The 21,668-nt window shown below is 38.8% G+C and overlaps 1 protein-coding gene across 4 annotated transcripts in view; it reads right to left on the bottom strand.

Moving 5' to 3' along the window:
• adam28 (ADAM metallopeptidase domain 28) overlaps positions 1–15,575 on the bottom strand; it is a 129,011-nt gene extending 113,436 nt beyond the window's left edge. For all 4 annotated transcript variants that reach the window (XM_028798933.2, XM_028798940.2, XM_028798948.2 and 1 more), the window contains exon 1: positions 15,411–15,575. In XM_028798933.2, the coding sequence (XP_028654766.1) occupies positions 15,411–15,471 (61 nt within the window). In that variant the 5' untranslated portion in view covers positions 15,472–15,575. The remainder of the gene's footprint in view (positions 1–15,410) is intronic.
• Between the last annotated feature and the right edge of the window lie 6,093 nt (positions 15,576–21,668).

The following is a 21,668-nucleotide window of genomic DNA, read 5'->3' as shown; positions in this document are numbered from 1 at the left end:
AACCAATTCCCCTCTTCACATGTTGTCGGGTGAGGCTATAATAACTAAACAACACAGTTGGGATTTAAAATGGTAAATCATCTACAGGTAATTTACTTTCTTTTGTAAATATGCAAATATTTTGTAAATATCAGGCACACTAGGTGTGGGGTAGTACAATGGCGCACTGGTAGCACTGCTGCGTTGCAGTAAGGAAACTTGAGTCCTCCCTGAGTGGAATTTGCATGTTCTCCTGAATTCCAATTGGCCCTATCTTGTGTTTGATGTGTGTGTTTGCCCTGCAATGAAACGGTGTCCTGTGCAGGGTTTGTTCTTGCCTTGCACCCTACAATAGCTGGGATAGCCTCCAGCCCCACCAGGAAAAAGCCACATTTTCCCAAGGTCAAATAAAGTTCTGTCTATCCAGCAGGCATACCATATCTATCTATCTATCTATCTATCTATCTATCTATCTATCTATCTATCTATCTATCTATCTATCTATCTATCTATCTATCTATCTATCATTTCTGTACAACACTCTATACACTTGTATGCAAAATATATTTATCTAAAATAATGGACATCAACAATCAAAACAACATGAACTTTAGATAGTTTTAATATACTCTACTTAAATGTCAGCATTATTAATCCAATATGTACATTTATTAATATATGATATTAAGTACCGAAATCCCAAAGTTCATTTTTCATGTTCTTATATAATGAGCCAACAGATGATAAAGGACTGCTGCAGAGACACAGCAGTGGTGAGCACCCCTTGCAGGACCGTTCAGAATCTCCTCTGTTCTGCTTCATCCACTGTAATGGCCATGGAAGATGACAGCTCACAGTAGCACTGCACCTGATATTATGGCCTCGAGAGACATCAGTCCACACTTGTGCTACTCCTGCTGTCGTGGCCGCAGGTGATGACATTTCTCAGCTGCAGTTTTCCCTGTCACCTCTTCTGCACCGTCTCTCTTGCTGCAGTTTTCAATCAGCCAGTTACCATTCCATGAGCCCCCTTTTGTGTTCACTCTTTGCCATGACTCTGCCCCTGCTTTGTAATCCACAAGTGCTACCTGTGAGGTCTTTAGTCACGTCCAGGTGTTACACTCTTTAATGTTATTATTTCAAATGGTAATTTAACATGTAATTGATTATTTGAGACTGTTTCCCTATACAGGGGAGTGGTTTCTGACTTTTCCCCAAATGCTACCAAAATAAACTCCATCTCTTGAGAGCTTGAACTGCCTTGCAAGTTTAAAATGTATAGATGGATAGATTACTTAGCTGATTCGATTTGTACAATCTACTTCAAAGGTTGGCAAGTGTTGTGTGTGAACTCTTTTAATAAAGCTTAAGCTTGTACCTTGTTCATTTTCGAGCCTGCTCCCACATGATTAAACAGAAACCACTTCCTGGTCAGATCAGTGTTACCACATTTCCAGTTTTGCATATTTCTTGGGAAAGTGGAATGCATTTTCTTTTTTTTCTCCCTCTCTCTCTATTACACTGTAAAGTAACTGACAAGTTAGTCTGCTAGAAAATGGAAAAAGGCCTGTAGACATCTTGTGTTCTTATTTGTTGAGCTTTAAAGGGAGCAGGCTGGTCTTCTGAACTTCCTCTCATTCAGTTTGGGACTTAGTTCATTGTGAATTTACTTGAAGTAAGATGACGAATTTATCTGAGTTAATCTCTAAAGCTAAACTATGTGACTCTTCAATTCTACCCAGGGGGGTAAACGTTAACATTATTCAAAGTTATTGTCTGTTTTTACCTGCATTTTTATTACTCTTTAATTTAATATTGTTTTTTGTATCAGTATGCTGCTGCTGGAGTTTGTGAATTTCCCCTTGGGATTAATAAAGTATCTATCTATCTATCTATCTATCTATCTATCTATCTATCTATCTATCTATCTATCTATCTATCTATCTATCTATCTATCTATCTATCTATCTATCTATCTATCTATCTATCTATCTATCTATCTATCTATCTATCTATCTATCTATCTATCTATCTAATGTAAAAAACAATGTTTGGCAACATATGCAGAGAAAGTATTTTGCCTCAACTTTATTTCAGTCAGTGAGTCAGTCAGTCATTTTCCAACCCACTATATCCTAAAACAGGGTCACGGGGGTCCATTGGAGCCAATCATTATTTCATTTATTTTGAAAAGAGATAACCTCTACTTTAAATTTCTGACAAATTTCAAAAACCGCATGTGTAGTATTGAAAAATGGAATCTGAAAATTCTTTTTTTTTTTTTTTAATGTTTTAGATGATGTGTATAAATGCCATCTAAAGTAATACTTAATATGAATTTTCTTTTTGTGTTAAATTTATCTTAATGCTTTAGTCAAAAGTTTCAGTCCTTTATAAGCATTTTCAGGTTCAGAGATGTGCTCTGAGAGAGACACACTGACGTAGTGGGAATAAACCATTGGCCTAGAGCAGGGGTCTCGGACTCAGATTCTGCTCGCGGCCCCTCATCCGCCTCTCGCGGCCTCTTTTGTCCCCCTCTCGCGGCTCCTCATCCGCCTCTCGCGGACTCTTTTGTCCCCCTCTCGCGGCTCCTCATTCACCTCTCGCGGACTCTTTTTGCGCCTGCGCAGTACGTCTTTTTGCGGCTACGGCCCATGGCCGGATGTCCCTGCGTCCATCCGGTTTAGCATTCTCGGTTAGTAATATGGATGCCTTTTTAAATTAGTAACCAATTACTGCTGCTGATGGAGCCTATTTCTTTTGTCTTATCTTTTATTTACCTTCTATTTTGAGGCTAAGGATCTGCGCTGGTATCCTGAAGGTTGCTGGTTCGAATCCACATCACTGCCAAAGAGATCCTACTCTGCTGGGCCCTTGAGCAAGGCCCTTAACCTGTAATTACTCCAGGGGCGCTGTACAATGGCTGACCCTGCACTCTGACCCCAAAGGGTATGTGAAAACTAACAAATTCCTAATACAAGAAATTGTATAAGGTGAAATAAAGAACAAAACAAAAAAAAAATTTTAAGATTTAGAACTCTAACCCTAATTTAGAACAGATACAATGCAAACCAAGAGATCAAGATTAATTACAGCCATCCTATAAGCCTCAATCAAGATATCCATCCGTCCATCATCCAACCCGCTATATCCTAACTACAGGGTCATGGGGGTCTGCTGGAGCCAATCCCAGCCAACACAGGGCACAAGGCAGAAAACAAACCCTGGGCAGGGCACACACACACAGAGACACTCACCCACACTCTAGGGACAATTTAGGATCGCCAATGCACCTAACCTGCATGTCTTTGGACTGTGGGAGGAAACCCACGCAGACATGAGGAGAACACGCAAACTCCATGCAGGGAGGACCCAGGAAGCGAACCCGGGTCTCCTAACTGAGAGACAGCAGCGCTACCCACTGTGCCACCACAGTATCAATCAAGATACTAAATGTTAATTTTGTTCTTGTAAAATTTCATTCATTAATTAAATTTTGTTTAGTATGCAACTTCATTTTCTCTGTTTATTGACTGCCCACAAGTCTGCACAGGAGGAAAAAGATTGTAACAATCAAATCAGTATGTGACACTGTAATAAAGGCAAGAAATGAGTGTTTAACACTGTGGGCTTTTCATGATTTCTAGCTGATAACAGAGAACTACTGGCAAGCAAGGAGTGATAGGACTGATAGCCAAACATCTTATATTTAAACGTCTACACGGGGAAGTGTGTGTGTCTGTCTGTCTGGCCTGGAAGTGTGAGGCTACATCATGAAGCTCAAAGAGCCGGCAAGGCGGCCCCAAGTTAATGAGTCAGAACAAGAAAGAAGTACAAGGCCACAGCATGAAGCTGAAAGAAAGCGACTCCATCACCAAAGTGAAATCGCTGACGAAAGACAAACTCGCTTCGCTGCTGATAGACAAAAGGGGCCAGCACGTTGGCAAAACGAAACCGCTGACTCTGCATTTCAAGTTTTGTTCTGACGATTTCAATAGTTTCTAGGAGCTCAGGCTTTTTATATCACGGGCTTACACAGCTAGTTACCTTATAAGAAACTGGTTGGGAAAGTAAATTGTGAATAATACACTTCAGCAAAATCTCCAGAGTAAATTGCTCGTGTCTCAATGGCCCAAAGGAAGTAAATCAGGTAAAATGGCTTAACGCAAACATTTATTTGTGGTTCTCTTAATGTAACTCTGGTCTACTGCTATAACTAGTTTTTTTTATTTAAACTAACAGGACCTTTGAGTCAAGACGTTGGCATGACATTTCCTGAATTTGTCCCTAAGTCTGCCTTTAAGACCTTGACATCCTTTCCTTTGCTTTTCATCAGTTCTCACCTGGATTGCTGTATTTCTCTCTTCAATGGTTCTCCTCTCAAGTGTATTCTATCGTACTTAAGCGGACTCTACTACCATGTCATCCTATTCAGATGCAGACTCGGCAGTGACACCTTAAAAACCCATTTGACGACTAAGATCTTCTTTTGCTGGTGGCTCTAAGAGTCCTGAGACTTCATCCTAGATAAAAATCTGCATGAAGTTATTTTACTTAATTCTATTTCTGTGTGGGAAATCCTGTTTTCTTTCACTACTCAAAGACAGGTGTGGCAGGCTAATTGGAGGGTTTTCATTAGCATGATTGAGCAAAAGTGTGTGTTTGGCTGTATGTGTGTGTGTGTGTGTCACTGGTGCGCATGCTTTCTAGGAGGAGATCCTTTCTGGAAGCCAGTGGTGCTGACATGGACTGAACTGCAATAGGATTGTTTAACAATAAAGAGATGTTTTCTACCTGTGTGTGACATGAACTTCTGACAAAAGATAAGTCTTGTGAAAAATCTTGTAAAAAGGATGCAGAATGAACCTTAAACATCCATCCATCCATTTTCCAACCCGCTGAATTCAAACACATTAAATTCACAATTCCTCCTTTTTCTTGAAAAAAATTAAAACATTTTCTGATGTGACATTTCTGTTTAAGGAATTTCATGTTACAGGTTAGACCAGGGGTGTCCAGCTCCGGACCTGGTGGGCCGCAGTGGCTGCAGGTTTTCATTCTTACCCTTTTCCTGACCAGTTTTCACTGCTACTTAACTCCTTTTCCCTTCATTTTAATAGCCCTGTTTTTAAGGATTCAGTCCTCTGAATTGATTCGTTTCTTCATTAAATGGCAGCCAAACAGAAATGAGATGTGAAACAAGCAAACAGATGACCAGCTAATTTGGAACATCAAATGCCAGCCAATTTCACTCCAACCAGTTTCTTAATGAAAAGCCAATTCTTGCTGTTAATTTAAGCCGTTATTGAATATCATGACTTGTAGCTGCTCTCATTCTGCCACAGCAGATTGTTGGTTTTCTGTTTTTTCTAAGACCACCATCAAGATGTTTTGGTGACCTGAGCAGACCAACACGACCGAGACCTTCACCTTTCTTTATTTTCAGGTTAGCTGGTCATGAGGCAGTTTGTTTTGTGTCTCATTATTGTTTGGCTGCTCATTAAGGAAAATGAAACAAATAAAGGATCTGAGTCACGTCAATTAAAACTAAGTCAAAACAAGTTAATCAGCAGCAAAAACGGCTCACTAATTAAGAAGATGGTTAGAAAGAAAACCTGCAGCCACTGCAGCCCACCAGGACCGGAGTTGGACACCTCTGGGTTAGACCAGGGGTGGGCAATGTTGGCCCTGGAGAGCCGCAGTGGCTACAGGTTTTCATTCCAACCCAACTGCTTAATTAGAAACCAATCCTTGCCAATCTCAGACATTATTTAATTTCATGGCTTGGTTTTATATCGTAGATTTTTTACTCTCCAAGGTAGGGGTCTCCAACCTTTTTCCCCCTGAGAGCTACTTTTACAAAATGAAAATGGCCGAGAGCTACTCATGTTTTCTAACGTTTATTCTCATAGCATATTTCAACCCAAACAAACTTAATACGCTTGTTCTGCCTGAACATTTACAAAATGTTGGTATCCACAACTCACTTTTTGCATTAAAACATCACAAAAATATTTCACCTGCAAGTGCATTTTGTATGTCTGTATGCATTTTCTAGTGTATCTCACACTACTGAATTAAAACATGAATGCTGTCAAAACAAAACAATGCAATTACAAATACACAGATATTCCTTATTCATTTGTCATTTTGTTACATGTCACTGTTTCACTTCACAAGAGTATTCACATGTCCAGTTGCATGTGTGATGTGTTTTTTAGTTGGTGAGATGACTCGACAGGAGAGGTGTATGGTGGAGTGTAGCAACTTAGGTTCACTGTTATGGAGTCATTTAAATGTTCATCTGCTAGTCTTGTTCTGAACTTTGATTTCATGACATTCATGTAAGACAAGGCAGACTCACAGAGGTACGTAGACCCAAACAAAGCAGACATTTTCAGAGCTGCTTGGTGAAGATTCTTATAGTTATCTGGCTCTACTAAGCTCCAGAAATGCTGAGAATGCTGTTGAGACTTTAACTGCACATTATTTTGAAGGTTTACTGATATATAATATATAAAATCCAATGTCTGCCTGTCTGTCCGCTTTTCACGAGAGAACTACTTAATGGATTTAGATCAGGTTTTTTTCTATAATTTGCTTGAACATTCCAGTTGATTTTGTGACTTCTCTCATTTCAGTAGGTATCACATTTCGCTTGTGGTACTGATTTATTTGCGTGAAATCGAGAAACACGCAGCGGGCTGAGGGGCAGGGCCTTCCTCACTCACTCACCAGCTTCGGGGCATGTTCCTTAACTCCGCTTAGCTAGCGAACAAGAGAACAATTGAATTCAACTTTGTTTGATATTTAAAATAAAGTGTTACTTAGTTCTTTATGAGTTTGAGTCCGGATATTCTCTTAAGTGTATGCCACATTGAAAAGATAGATTGCAATTCAGATCATGATTTGCTTTTTTGGAAAGATTGCCCATCCCTAATTTGACTAATCAAGTTTTCAAATTTATGTAGGAATCATTAACCCTTTGGTGAGCTACTTGGAAAGGGGTTGCAAGCTACCGGTAGCTCTCGAGCGATGTGTTGGAGACCCCTGCTCCAAGGATATCAGCCAAATTATTTGAAGCCTAAAACAGATCATTTTCAGTCTGTCACATTTTCTATTACATGTTTTATTAAATCAAACAGTGCCTGATGAACACACACAGATGTAAATGAAAACAAACTGGATGGAGAACTGCTGGCTACTTTTCCATTTGCATTTTATTGCTAATAAGGAGCCATTAAAACAATGAATGCAGCTGTTTAACATTAAAATAAGCAATTGAGGGTGGAGAAACTTAACAAGTGAGACCACTAAAATGAAGCATCAAAATGTCACTAAAGCAATAAGTGTTTCATCAGCAATAATTGACTTCTCATTAAGAAACTGGGTTGGAACAAAAACCTGCAGCCACTACGGCTCTCCAGGACCGACGTTGCCCACCCCTGGATTAGACAGTCATTTCTATAATGACATGAAAAGCAAGTTGGAATTTTAACTGAATAAAGAGTGTGATGCTTAAAGGTGAAGGAATTCTTAGTAAAACTGTTCTGAACCTGCATGGCATTGCAGCAAAAAATGATACAGAGTGAGTAAAATATCTGAAAGGCCAGCTTGTTGTCTACAGCCTCACTTTCCTAATCATGCACTACAGCACAGCCCTAAACTGTAATAACTTGGCTAAATGTTCTGTATCCGTTTTACGAGTTTTTGTAACATCCGATTTCCAGTCACCAATGTTGCCTCATGCTTTGCATTTGTGGCTGCCATGATGTGCTGTAGCTTCGTACTGCGGTGACCTCGAAGATGATGAGTGAATGAACAAGTTCTGAAACTCTTGGTGAAAAGGACAATCAATTCTGTCCCATCAGCCTTCAACAAGCCTGCCATTATTTAAAATGTGGGCAGTGTGATAGTTTATGTAGTAGTGTTTACATGTTCTCCTGTGGTGCTCCAGTTTTTCTTCATCTTACCAGCAACAAGAAGAACATGTAGGTTGAATGGTCCCACATGAGTCTGTGTGGATTCCTACATGAGAGTGGCCTGTAATAAACTGGTTACTTATCCCTTGCTGGCTGCCACCTTGTGCCTTAGGCTGCTAGGATAGGCTCTGGCCCCAGAGACCCTGGACTGCAGTCAGCAAGTTCAATAATTGATGATTAAATGTGTTAAATACAATACCGTGTCAATATAGTACTATCATTATAAATTTGAGAAAAGGTTTAAAATGCACCAATGGAGTGACCACAGACAGTGAAACGAAACTAGCAAACTAGATCAAAAACATATAAGCAAGAATTTTGGTGGTGGCTCTCTTCTTTGGCACCATTTTTGCTTGACTACCATACTTTCGCTTTGCTCAAACACAAGGTGCACAGCCTCAGACGATGGGCATGAGTTAAGAAAGTTTTTTATCATCAACTATTAATCTGAGCAAAAACACAAATATACTAACTTTCTGCATAGCAATCTGGTAGACCAACAGGAAGCTTCCTAGAAGAAATAAATACAAATGGGGGTAATGGGCTTATGCAAAATTAGAAACTGAGACCCTATAACTATGACATAGCAAGTTTACTTCATTCAGTGAACATTTGCAATTTTTGCTCTGTTTTTTGCTTGCTGAATTATTACAATTGCCAAAGAGGGAAGACCACGGACACCAACACCAGACTTTCTGCAGAGGAAATTAAGAAATGCTTCATGACACAGTGGCACAAAGTTAACTGAAATGCCTCTGTAGATTACAACAGATACACCCCCTAACGTTGTATCTGACCATAATACTGTACAGGATCCCAGACAAAGAGGTGTCTTAAGCTTGTAGAGTATCATGAGGTGCCATAGCCTTTAAATGGAGAATGACTGTCCTATAAAGGATCGTGGCTGGGAGTAGCATGACAAAGAGGTGGTAGTGGTGCTACTTCAAAGAGAATTCTGTGAACGGCCGTCAAACTTCCAAATCTAATCAACAGTAAAATGACCATGGGAAATAAACTGGACAAGAAAGAAAGTACCCAAACAAAAGACAAAGTAGTCAGTAACATTAACACCCGGCGGAAACTCATATACAGTTCTTCTCATAAATTTACATACCATAGCAGAATTTGTGAAATTTTGGCCATTGTTTGGAAAATATGAGTAATCATGCAGAAAGCTTTCCTTTTAATAAGGGTGTGTGCTCAGGTGAAATAATTTATTATCACACCCCTGGCGTCTTTGGCGCCTCGACCTTCAGCTAAACTAAATCACCTAAATACAAACATTTGTGCTATGAATAGATCATTTTTTTTAATAGTTTGTTCCTGTGAAAGAAAGTTTACTCGATCAAAAATAAAAACCACGACTTTCTTGATATTTTAGTTTATAATTTAAAAACGGAATAAGAATCTGAAAATCTAACACAAAATCAACCGGAATGTTCACATTAACGTTCAATAAATTCTGAAAAGAATGATGCCAAACATATATATGCAGGTTTTAAAGTAAGCCCGATTTAAAACATGATAAAAAACGTGATATAAAAACGTCACATAAAATTGCTGCACAAAATCGTTGCACTTAGGTTTAGGATTTTATATATATATCTATACATATTAATAAAAGGCAAAGCCCTCACTGACTCACTGACTGACTGACTGACTGACTGACTGACTCATCACTAATTCTCGAACTTCCCGTGTAGGTGGAAGGCTGAAATTTGGCAGGCTCATTCCTTACAGCTTACTTACAAAAGTTAGGCAGGTTTCATTTCAAAATTCTACGGGTAATGGTCATAACTGGAACATATTTTTTGTCCATATACTCTAATGGAGGAGGCGGAGTCACGTATCGCGTCATCACGCCTCCTACGTAATCACGTGAACTAAAAACAAGGAAGAGATTTACAGCACGAGTCAAACGCGGGGAACGAAGGTAAATGACGTTAATTTTTGACTGTCTTTTAATACTGTGTAAGCATACATATTAACACATGTGCAATTAAACGTGTGCATTTACGGGGTGATTTCTCAGGCTTAAAAGCTCGCCTTTTACTAAAAAGGTAAATGCAAAACTATTTTCAATCATTCTATGATCTGCTTCTCACAACTGAAGGCACCGTGGCTGATGTTACGTCACTTGCTGTCCAACCATAAATGTTACCTGGTGGTTAACCGGACACTCACTTCACTCCCTTTCAGGAATCGAAGCTCTGAGATTTTCTGTTGTTCTTAATTAAAATTTAAAAGCAATACTTCACCGCTGCTAAGCCCCTCTAGCGCTGACGTCCGAGGTTCGATTACCGTAAGCAAGTGCAGTGAGTGTGTAATTACATTCACGGCATTCGTAGTCTGATTCACAATCTGATTGTATGGGTGGTTACCTACGAGGTAACGCTTATACTTGGCCACCAAGTCAGGTCGAAGTGATCACTCGAGTAAAGGCAGCTTCACAAAAAAACAGATCCTTAACAAACTGTTATTAGTATATTTTCCCTCAATTTAAAACGTTTTATTTTCTTCTTAATAAAAATTTAAAAGCGGTACTTCGCCGGTGCGAAGCGCGTGGATTTGACCGACTGACACATACAGACATATTCATGAGTGCAGGTACTTCGGAAAGAAAGCACCGTGTAAACCTAAAGTTTAAATTAAGTTCATAGACCTACAAAAGGTTGCCATTCATTTGAGGCAAGATTGCTTTTCTTCTGTACAACTATACGTTGCATTCTCAAGAGTGTGCTTGCACGGCTTCAGATATATATGTATATATATATGTATGTCTATATATAAATATGTAAGCTTATAAGTACTGCCTTACTTCTCTTTAAGAAAGGAAGATGTAATGATACTTGATTTAAACGATTCCATGTCTTCCTGGGTTTGCGTAGCTTATTGTCAATATCTTTACACCTGTTTTTAACACTTATTTACTGAAACGGGCTTTCACGAAAAAAGTTAGGGCTTTGCTACAGGATACACCCTCCACAAGTTAAGCAAGTAAAAATAAAATATATATTTCTGTTTTATTTAAACCTTTTAAGTTCGTATGCATAGCCCCATTTGGCTGTTTAATTTTTTTTTTCTTTCTTCAGTAATATTTAATCTCCTTAAAGAAAAAGAACATATCCATTTTACTTTTTTTGTATCTCTTTAGTGATATTTTAGTGTAAAAGAATAACCAGTATTTAAAGCTTTTATGTTACTTTATACATTTATTTTACACAATGTTGAAAAATTAATAAGAAAGCTACATATTTTGGCAGCTGCTGCTTTCATTTTCAATGAAATGAAAAAGGCTCTCCAAGAGAAAACGTCAATGAAGAAGAAACAGTTTGCACTATCTAAAAATGAGAAACCCTCATTTATAAAAGTTTGCTGCAGATGACTTAACTGAAAATAAATGAATAGTTCCTATGTGTATAATACATATTTATCTATTTTACTTATGCCTTTATTCCACCAACTTACAACATCTGAGGTACAATTTGTTACATTACTTTTGTTTTTTGCAGCACAGGCAGGTGAAGTGACTTCCTCAGGGTCACACAGTGGTGTCAGTACCACGATTTGAACTGACAAGCTCCGGGTTTACTGAAATATTACTGAAGAAAGAAAAAAAACGAAAACGGGCAAATACGGCTATGCATACAAATGTCCATCCGTCCATTATCCAACCTGCCATATCCTAAATACAGGAGCCAATAAGTACATATGTATATATACAGTATATATACAGTATATATATATATATATATATATATATATATATATATATATATATATATATATATATATATATATATATATATATATATGTGAATGCATGTATGTATATATGTATGTCTATATATATATATATATGTAGATATGTAAATTTGTATATGTATATATATGTTTATGTGGATGTGTATATGTGTATATACGTATGTATATGTAGATATGTGTATATGTAGATATGTATATATATATGTATGTGTATATATATATGTTTATGTGTGTCTGTGTGTATATATTATATATATAAAAGACAGCAACACTCATAACAATGACAACACAATTACATTGACAATCATGTTACGTTATTTTTAAAATGTTTCCTTTTTTTTTTTTCATAACCTCTTTAACACACTACTTCTCCACTGCGAAGCGCGGGTATTTTGCTAGTATATATATATATATATATATATATACATATACTGTATATAGTGTAGATAATTGTGCGTGCCCTTTTTAAATCATAATGACAACTGAAATTACCCAAACGAGTCTGATCAAAAGTTTATATACCCTTGAATGTTGGGGCTGCTAATATACACACAAGTTGACACACATGGGTTCAGATTAAGGGAGAGGGTCCAGACCTGTAACCTCTTGGATCGTAATCAGTGTCTGTGTATAAACAGACGATTTAAATTCATGCAGAGCTGCACTGACTTTGCAGGATACCAAGCCATAGGGAAAGCAAAAGAGCTGTCAAGGAAAGGTTGTTGATTTGTATAAAATCAGTAAAAGAATATAAAATGATATCTGGAGATCTGAAAATGCCCATCACTTTATATCAGACTCTGATAAAAAGAGTGGAAAGTTAGGGGTTCTGTGGTTCCCAAGCCACAGTCAGGTAGACCAACTGAGATTTCAGTGACAACTGCCAGGATCATTTGTTGAGCTGCCAAGAGAAACCTACAAGCCACTTCAGCTGAGATACAGACTTCCCTGCAAACAAAGGGTGTTACTGTTTCAAGATGCACAATAAGGAGGTACTTGAACAAGAATGGGGTGCACAGTTGAGTTGCAAGTAAAAAAACCCTTTACTGTGGTATCTGTCAAATAATACAAAGAAGTACATGACATGTGTTTCACCCTTATGTGGCAGATACTGTATAATATATCTTTGATCTGTTGCTCACAACTGAGTGGACATGGTGGATGTTTGACGACTGGCTGACCAACCACAAGTGTTACCTGGTAGGTAACCATCCAATTAATCAGATTGCGTTTCTGACCTAAGAATATATATAAAGTCTATTTTTATTTTTTTATTATTTGGATATTCTAATGCTGTTTTCATTAGACAGCCATGATTCAGCCAGCTATCTGGCACTCTTAGTAATGGCCCTGAATTTTACTTTCACAGTGTCCCAGTTAAACGTTTGTCTGGTGGAACTTGTATGTGGGTAAATCAGGGACCGTGGACCGTGTTATAGATATGAATTCCCACTAATCAGCTACTGGTTTGCTCACAGTTCTGCACAACAGAAATCCTGTTGGAGAGCATTCAGAAGTGTTATGAAATCCTTCCATCTTCAAGTACAAAACAGGGAGCAGCCTTACAAAAATCCACCATAAAAGACCAGACCTGCCCTTAATACTGGTCTGTGCCTATTAAATAGAACTGACCCTGAGAAGTAATGAATTTGAAATGCCTGTAATCAAAAAAAAACAAAGTTCAGTAACTGAAGAACTCCCATATAAATACATTTACAGGGTATTGATGTGCATCTCTAAACCATTTGACCATAAATGATGGTGTAAGGCAGGAACAAGACATTTCATTTAAAACAGGCCATTGAGAAGTTTAAATAATTGGGCAACTTTGAGAAATAAAATGCTTATTACCACACTTAAGTTAACTGGCTGCCTTAGATTGTAAAACATGCCCCTTCACAGATCAGTGAATGACTTGAAGAGTATGGCGATGATGGAAAGCGCTTATCATTACTCATGTGGGCACTTGTGGGAGATTCTACAATTCTGCCTCTAGTTCATTCTATTATATCACCGAAACGGCTAATTCATTTTTCACAAAAGAATGGTGTTGCTTCCCTCCAGTGCAGTATCAGGAACTTGAGGAATTTAGACCAAGGCATACCGAAAACATTCTCATAACCTGTGACGGCTAAACGCTTCTGTAAAGTAATTTACTTTTGTTGTTCTTTTATTGTTTTGTTTGCATGCTTTGACACACAAGAGAAGTGAGTCCACAACAAAAAAGACACTGCATCTGATAAAAACAGAACTAGTCGGTCCTTCGTTGGTGCGAATGGCAAAGCTGTTTGGTTTTCTGCACTCTGGACTGGCGACAGGACCTGTGTTTGGGGTGGGCTCTGGCAGGGGTGCTGTCCGGACAAATAGAAAACGGTTCACACATAAATGTTTTGTGTACGAACAAACTCACAATACCAATGTAAATGGCTTATTTCTTCATTTTTACAATCAACCTGAATCTCTACTTAATGTGCCCACTTGATTAAAACTTGCTAATATTCCATTTTCTTGTAGATCGCCACCATCACCATCCACATCCTGTAAGGAGGAATGTTGCTCAGAACATTCAAGGAGGTGTTTCGAATGCATAAACACCTGTTATCAGTTTCTTTGCATGCTTATCATTTGTTCTTTCTTTTCAGTAACTGAAAAAATTTGTTTTCTCTCCAGCTAAATGTCCCACACGAAGCTCCTCGTCATTACATCAGACGTCTTGGCCACTTCCTAGTTTCATGTGCTGTGTTTTAAGTTTCACCCACACTATTCTGAAAAGAGCAAGTAAGAACAACAGGCCAATAATGCCCATTGAAACGAAATTATCAGGATCTACAAATAACTGGAGACAAATCTGAAGGATGAAGAGGAGGAGACATTGAAAATAGGATTAGTCATACAACTCCTTACTGCACCAGTAAAACCTGCTTTCATTGTGGCTTCCAGGCTTGGACTCACTTATTCACTTTTCTTTTGCTCAAAAGCTTCTACATAAATACAGCTTCTTTTGAAGTGAAGACGATCCTAAAGCTCTTTGTCTAGTGTAATGTAGTATTTCACACACTTACTATAATGATTAAAGTTTCTAGCAAGAACATGAAAGGAAATTCTAAGTAAAAGCAAAATCTGTGGCTATCACATATCTTTATTGAATTATCGATACTACCCATCAAACCTGGAAATTCAGCATAAACCTTACTGGCTTTTTTTCAGCTTTAGAACTACATAATTCTTTTTCTGTTTTTAAACAATAAATCAAAAGTGTCAAATCACTTCTGCTTTATCTGCGCTTCATAAAGGCAACCACAGAAACATTTCAGCACAATGCTCTACTTAGCAAACTTTAAAAGGTGGTAGAAATCAACTTCCACCATAAGCAAGACATTCAATAAGAAAATAGAAAGCAACTGGCAAAATTTCAGGACATGTGACTGAAGCTGAAAATATCTAAGTGCAGTTTTTTAAATTATTAGTAGCATTTTTAATTTGCTGCTAATTTAATTAAAAATAACTTCATTAAGTTAATGAATTTGACGGAGTTCCCAAGACAGACAAATTCAGTTCACTTTCACACTCGGCTTGGTGACAAAGTCCAGCAGTGAGTTTACCAACACACATTGGAGTAGAGAGGTCAGTCCCCTCTTAAATGCTCAATCAAATCGGGAGGAAAATGACGTCAGTGCAGCTTACCTACAAGGCGAGTTATCCACAAGACAACATAAATCCAGGAGAGCACAGGAAAGCTTGACATGGTGTAGAACGCACCCCAGGCAGGTTGAGTGGGCTGGCTGAGGAGGTAAACTGCTTTATATATTGTCACCTGAGCTGGCTGTGACACAGCTCTCCGCCCTTTGTTTTGCTAGTCCCTGAAACTGTGACTCGCCTCACAGTTTCCTCCTTCTTGCCTAAGCAATCAGCTCACTCTGTGTGGTTTAGATTCTGGCTTGAACTTGCATACAACTTTTCTGAAACGTGCCCTGTCACAGTTCCATGGAGCTGGACTGCGGTGCTGCTTCTTGTTATTTATCAGTTTCTTCTCTGGAGCTTTACTTTTATTATTGAGGAACTGACTGTTGCTTTCTAGTGCCAAAAATTATGACACCCTGCCACTGATTGGTTCCATGGGATAGCCACTTCTGACTTAGACCCTTACTACAGCTTTTTGTATATTTGTAGTTGAAGTCTAAGCATGTCTTAGAGCTTCAGCCATTGAGTACCTTGATTGATCTTTTATCATGTCACAGCATGCTCTGCTTTACATAGTGTACTAAACTTTGAGGGTGGAACGGTGGCGCAGTGTTAGTGCTGCTGCCTTGCAGTAAGGACACCCGGATTCGCTTCCTGGGTCCTCCCTGCATGGAGTTTGCATGTTCTCCCCGTGTCTGCGTGGGTTTCCTCTGGGTGCTCTGGTTTTCTCCCACAGTCCAATGACATGCAGGTTAGGTACATTGGCGATCCTAAATTGTACCTAGTGTGTATGTGTGTGTCCCGCAGTGGGCTAGCGCCCTGCCTGGGGTTTGTTCCTGCCTTGCGCCTTGTGCTGGCTGGGATTGGCTCCAGCAGACCCCCGTGACCCTGTATTAGGATATAGCAGGTTGGACAATGACTGACTGACTGACTGACTACACTTTGGTAGAAACTGACATGCACGTATCCCGAATCTGATAAAGGTGGCCCCCTGTATGATGCTTATCAAACCTCATGCATGGACTACACCATTTCTGCAGAATAAACTTTGTGCTTCCACACTTGACTGGAATTCATTTGCTGGCCATAAATATTTAATTTGGGTGGCAGTAGCACTGCTGTCTTACAGCTCCACGAGACCAGGCCTGAACTCTGCTCAGGGAGTCTCTATGTAGAGTCTGCATGTTCTCCCTAGGCCTGTTTGACTTTTCTCCCTCATACCAAGAACTTGCATGACAGGTTAATTGGTGACTCATTATGGCCCTTGTACTCATGATGTGCTGTTGGATTTGACTCCTGTCTCATGATGCTGCCAGGATTGGCTTCGACTCCTTGCCACATTGTAAACGAATGAAGCAGGTTTAGACAATTATTCAATTGGATGGAAAAGAACATTTCTTCCATCTCATTCTCTACAATTAAAAGTTGCTTTATGAAGTAAAAGCTGAGTGGGTGGTTTCACCTTTAGGGTTTTTTTTTTTTTTAAATGAAAATAGACTCTCTAAAATTAGACTGCTGCTTCTTCAGATCACGAGGAAGGGAAATGGTACATCTCACCATCATACTATGAGTAAGTGGCCAAGCTGTTATTGGACCTGGAAAGCACCAGCCTCCATAGGTGGGATACTTGTCTTGATCAGAACTTAAAAACTGAAACATTTATTTATGTAAGGCACTGTATGAAATCAAAATTGGTGTGGTGACATCACTTCAAGAGATTCCCACAGATTTAACAAAGCTAATTAAAAGAGCAGGCTCATGGGACATACTGGAGGTTGTGGAGGAGGCGAGAATTAAAACAAAACTAAGTGGCATTATGAACAATGCTGCACATTCTCTCTCTGACACACTAACACCGAGGACTTTCAGCTAACGAATCATTCAGCAGCAGGAGAAACGCTACGGAGTCTCCTTTATACCAACAGCAATATGTCTGTAAAATGCCTCACTGGGACTGGATTGTCAGGTCTTTTGTAAAACGCCAAATTTGCCTCTGGGGACAAATAATGTTCTGTCTGTCTGTCTATCTGTGTAATTTCAAAACACATCTTTTTAGTAATATCAAAAAGGCAAGTTTACAGGGAGATATTATAGTCATGGGGGACTTTAATTATCCAAATATTAACAGGGATAACCTTACAGATGGAGGAGCACAAGAGCAGGAGTTTTTAGAAGTAATCAGTGGCTGTTTTTTAACACACACCGCATGTTAAAGCACCAACATGGGGTGAAGCCTGCCTGGATTTAGTATTTTGTAATAATCAAGATAGAATTGAGGATGTAGAGGTGATTGAACCACTAGGGTCAAGTGACCATAAAAATAATACAATTCTCAGTGTTTGGTAAGAGTGCAGATGCAATGACTAAAATTGTTAAGTTGAACTTTGGTAGGGCTCATTTTGACCAGATGCGACAAAGTCTAAGTAGGATACACTGGGATAAGCTTTTAAGTGTGGAGACAGTCGAGGAGCAGTGGAACAGGTTTAAAAATGTTTTACATGTAATGCAGGACAGATACATACCTAAATTTGGAATTAATTGGAAACTAAAAAAAACTCCATGGTGGATTAATAAAGATTTTAAAAAAAAGTTGCAAAGGAAAAAACTGCTTTATAAGGCATATAAAACTAATGACTGCAAAGTAAATATCTATCTATCTATCTATCTAAATCGTAGAGTGTATGAGAACATGAGAACAATCATTAAGAAGGATATCAGGGAGGCTAAAAGACAGTTGAAGAGGAATATAGCAGAATAGGCAAAAGAAGACCCTAAGAGATTCTTTCAGTGTTTTAGTAGTAAAAGAACAGTCAAGGAGGAGGTCAAGTGCATCAGAAATAATTAAATTAAAAGATACAGGGGAATTAAAAGATACAGACAGTGAAATAGTGGATGCCCTAAACTTACATTTTTCTGAGGTGTTTACATGTGAGCAAGTGGATAACCTCCCAGAGGTAACAGGGACTACTAAGGTGGTACTGAGGGATTTGGAAATTGCAGAGGGAGAAGTGCTGCTCAGATTAAATAAGCTGAAATCAAACAAATCACCAGGACCAGATAACATTTATCCTCGAGTTCTTAAGGAGGCTAGTGAGTCCATATATAAACCCTTGACAGATATTTTTAGGAAGTCACTGCGCACTAGAGAGATTCCGAAGGACTGGAAAATGGCAAATATCATCCCATTATATAAAAAGGCTGACCGGGCAGATCCAAGCAACTATAGGCCAGTAAGCTTAACATGCATCATAGGAAAACTAATGGAAGGAACTATTAAGGATAAGATTGAGCAACACCTGGCAAGGACAGGAGTTATTCTGAACACTCAGCATGGGTTCAGAAGAGGGAAGTTGTGTTTTACTAACATGCTGGAATTCTATGAGGAGACAGCAAAAGGATATGATCAAAGTGGAGCATATGATATTATTTATCTTGACTTTCATAAAGCATTTGATAAGGTGCCACATGAGAGGTTGGGCATCATATTAAAAGAAGTGGGAGTTCAGGGTGATGTTTTTAGATGGGTGCAGAATTGGCTCAGACACAGGAAGCAGAGGGTGATGGTGCGAGGAACCTCATCAGAACTGGCCAATGTTAAGAGTGGTGTTCCACAGGGGTCAGTGCTATTGCCGCTGCTATTTTTAATATATACTGTATAAATGATTTACATAGGAATATAAGTAACAAGCTGGTTAAGTTTGCAGATGATACCAAGATAATTGTTAGCAGATAATTTGGAACCTGTTATATCACTACAGAATGACTTGGAGAGCATACAGGCTTGGGCAGATTTGTGACAGATGAAATTTAATATCAGTAAATGTAAAATATTACACATAGGAAGTAAAAATGTTAGGTTTGAATACACAATGGGCAGTCGGAAAATCGAGAGTACACCTTATGAGAAGGATTTAGGCGTCGTAGTGGACTCTAAGCTATAAGGCTAACAGAATGTTGGGTTATATAGCGCCCTGATGTGTGGAGTACAAGTCTAAGGAGGTTCTGCTCCACCTTTATAACACACTGGTGAGGCCTCATCTGGAGTACTGTGTGCAGTTTTTATCTCCAGGCTACAAAAAGGACATAGCAGCACTAGAAAATATCCAGAAAAGAGCGACTAGGCTGATTCCAGGGCTACAGGGGTTGAGTTATAAGGAAAGATTAAAAGAGCTGAGCCTATACAATTTAAGCAAAAGAAAATTAAGAGGTGACATGACTGAAGTTTTTAAAATTATGAAGGGAATTAGTACAGTGGATCAAGACTGTTATTTTAAAATGAGTTCATCAAGAACACGGGGACACAGTTGGAAGCTTGTTAATGGTAAATTTCGCACAAACATTAAGAGGTTTTTCTTTACACAAAGAACAATAGACACTTGGAATAAGCTACTATCTATCTATCTATCTATCTATCTATCTATCTATCTATCTATCTATCTATCTATCTATCTATCTATCTATCTATCTATCTATCTATCTGTCTGTCTGTCTGTCTGTCTGTCTGTCTGTCTGTCTGTCTGTCTGTCTGTCTGTCTGTCTGTCTGTGCCTGGTGACTTTTGGTTTGGAGTGCACATGTCCTCCCCTTATCTCTATAGGGTTTCCATCTTGTGTCCAAAGATTTGCAGATTAGGAGTGAGTATGCCGGTAGTGGATGGCTGCCCCATCCAGGAGTTGCCTCCTGCTTTGCACCAGATGCCGTCATTCACCTAAAATGTAATTAAGCAGATTGAGAAATAGAGGAATGTATGGAGTCCTTCCCTATTTCTTCCATATCCAATCTCTTGTAGTGGCTGGGACAGTCATACTGAACTTTTCGGAGGTTAAGGTACTTCTGCTAGTATCTCATTGGTCCCATCAGATGAAGCCATGGGTTCTGTTAGAAGAGCTGCTGGTGTATTCTTGAATACTCGGGTCATACAGATGAGGACATTATGGGCAGAATTATGTTCATGAATGCACTAAACAGTTCCTTAGAATGAGAAAGCTGAGAGCATTGACTTGTAGTTACTCGTATAACGTAATAAATCAACAGATGTAACATTGACTAAATGAGTATTGGGATCGAATGGTTATCTGTGAAATCCAGACTAATTGTGGCAAACTCCTGTATATCCAAAATGGTATACAGTACAGTAGTTGTTTGAGACCCTATTCTATGTGGCACTTTTTATCAAGTATGTTTGACTAACCGGTGCCTGGTGGCAGGGACTTTCTGTGCAGAATAAGGTGTGGCATTAGATTGGTGATCAGCAAGCTGTAACGAAGGCTGGTGTGTGTGCGTGTGTGTGTGTGTTTAAAAGAAACGACTCACTGACTCTTAGGTCGCTTTCACATCACATATACCAACAATGAAATGCTGGCATTGCTCAGTGATAAGCTTTCACATCAGCTAGGCAATGCTGCTATCGAGCGGATGTGACAGAAGTTCTTTCTACTGTAAACAGTAGACAGATTGGTTAATCAACAGTTCCCATCATGATTTCACAATTCATGTTCTTTATTAACATCACCTGCAAGACAACTAAAGCAATATAAACCAGAAGTTGACAGTATTTTTGAAATTATAGGTCATGCAAAAGTGCACTGTATAAGCTTACATACAGTATATAATAATGTGATGATAAGGCACAACTTGTTATGTAATATTTGGTTGCACACACAGTTGTGCTTGAAAGTTTGTGAACCATTTAGAATTTTCTATATTTCTGCATAAATATGACCTAAAACAGATTTTCACTCAAGTCCTAAAAGTAGATAAAGAGAAACCAGTTAAACAAATGAGACAAAAATATTATACTTGGTGATTTATTTATTGAGAAAAATGATTGAATATTACATATTTGTGAGTGGCAAAAGTATGTGAACCTCTAGGATTAGCAGTTAGTTTGAAGGTGAAATTCGAGTCCGGTGTTTTCAATCAATGGGAAGACAATCAGGTGTGAGTGGGCAACCTGTGTTATTTAAAGAACAGGGATGTATCAAAGTCTGCTCTTCACAACACATGTTTGTGGAAGTATATCATGGCACGAACAAAGGAGATTTCTGAGGACCTCAGAAAAAGAGTTGTTGATGCTCATCAGGCTGGAAAATGTTACAAAACCATCCCTAAAGAGTTTGGACTCCACCAATCCACAGTCAGACAGATTGTGTACAAATGGAGGAAATTCAAGACCATTGTTACCCTCCCCAGGAGTGGGCGACCAACAAAGATCACTCCAAGAGCAAGGTGTGTAATAGTCGGCAAGGTCACAAAGGACCCC

The sequence above is a fragment of the Erpetoichthys calabaricus genome, chromosome 1 (assembly GCF_900747795.2).
Source record: "Erpetoichthys calabaricus chromosome 1, fErpCal1.3, whole genome shotgun sequence".
In the NCBI taxonomy this organism is placed as follows: Eukaryota; Metazoa; Chordata; class Cladistia; order Polypteriformes; family Polypteridae; genus Erpetoichthys; species Erpetoichthys calabaricus.
The sequence above is the reverse complement of the archived record's forward strand: the minus strand, read 5'-3'. Positions and strand labels throughout refer to the sequence as shown.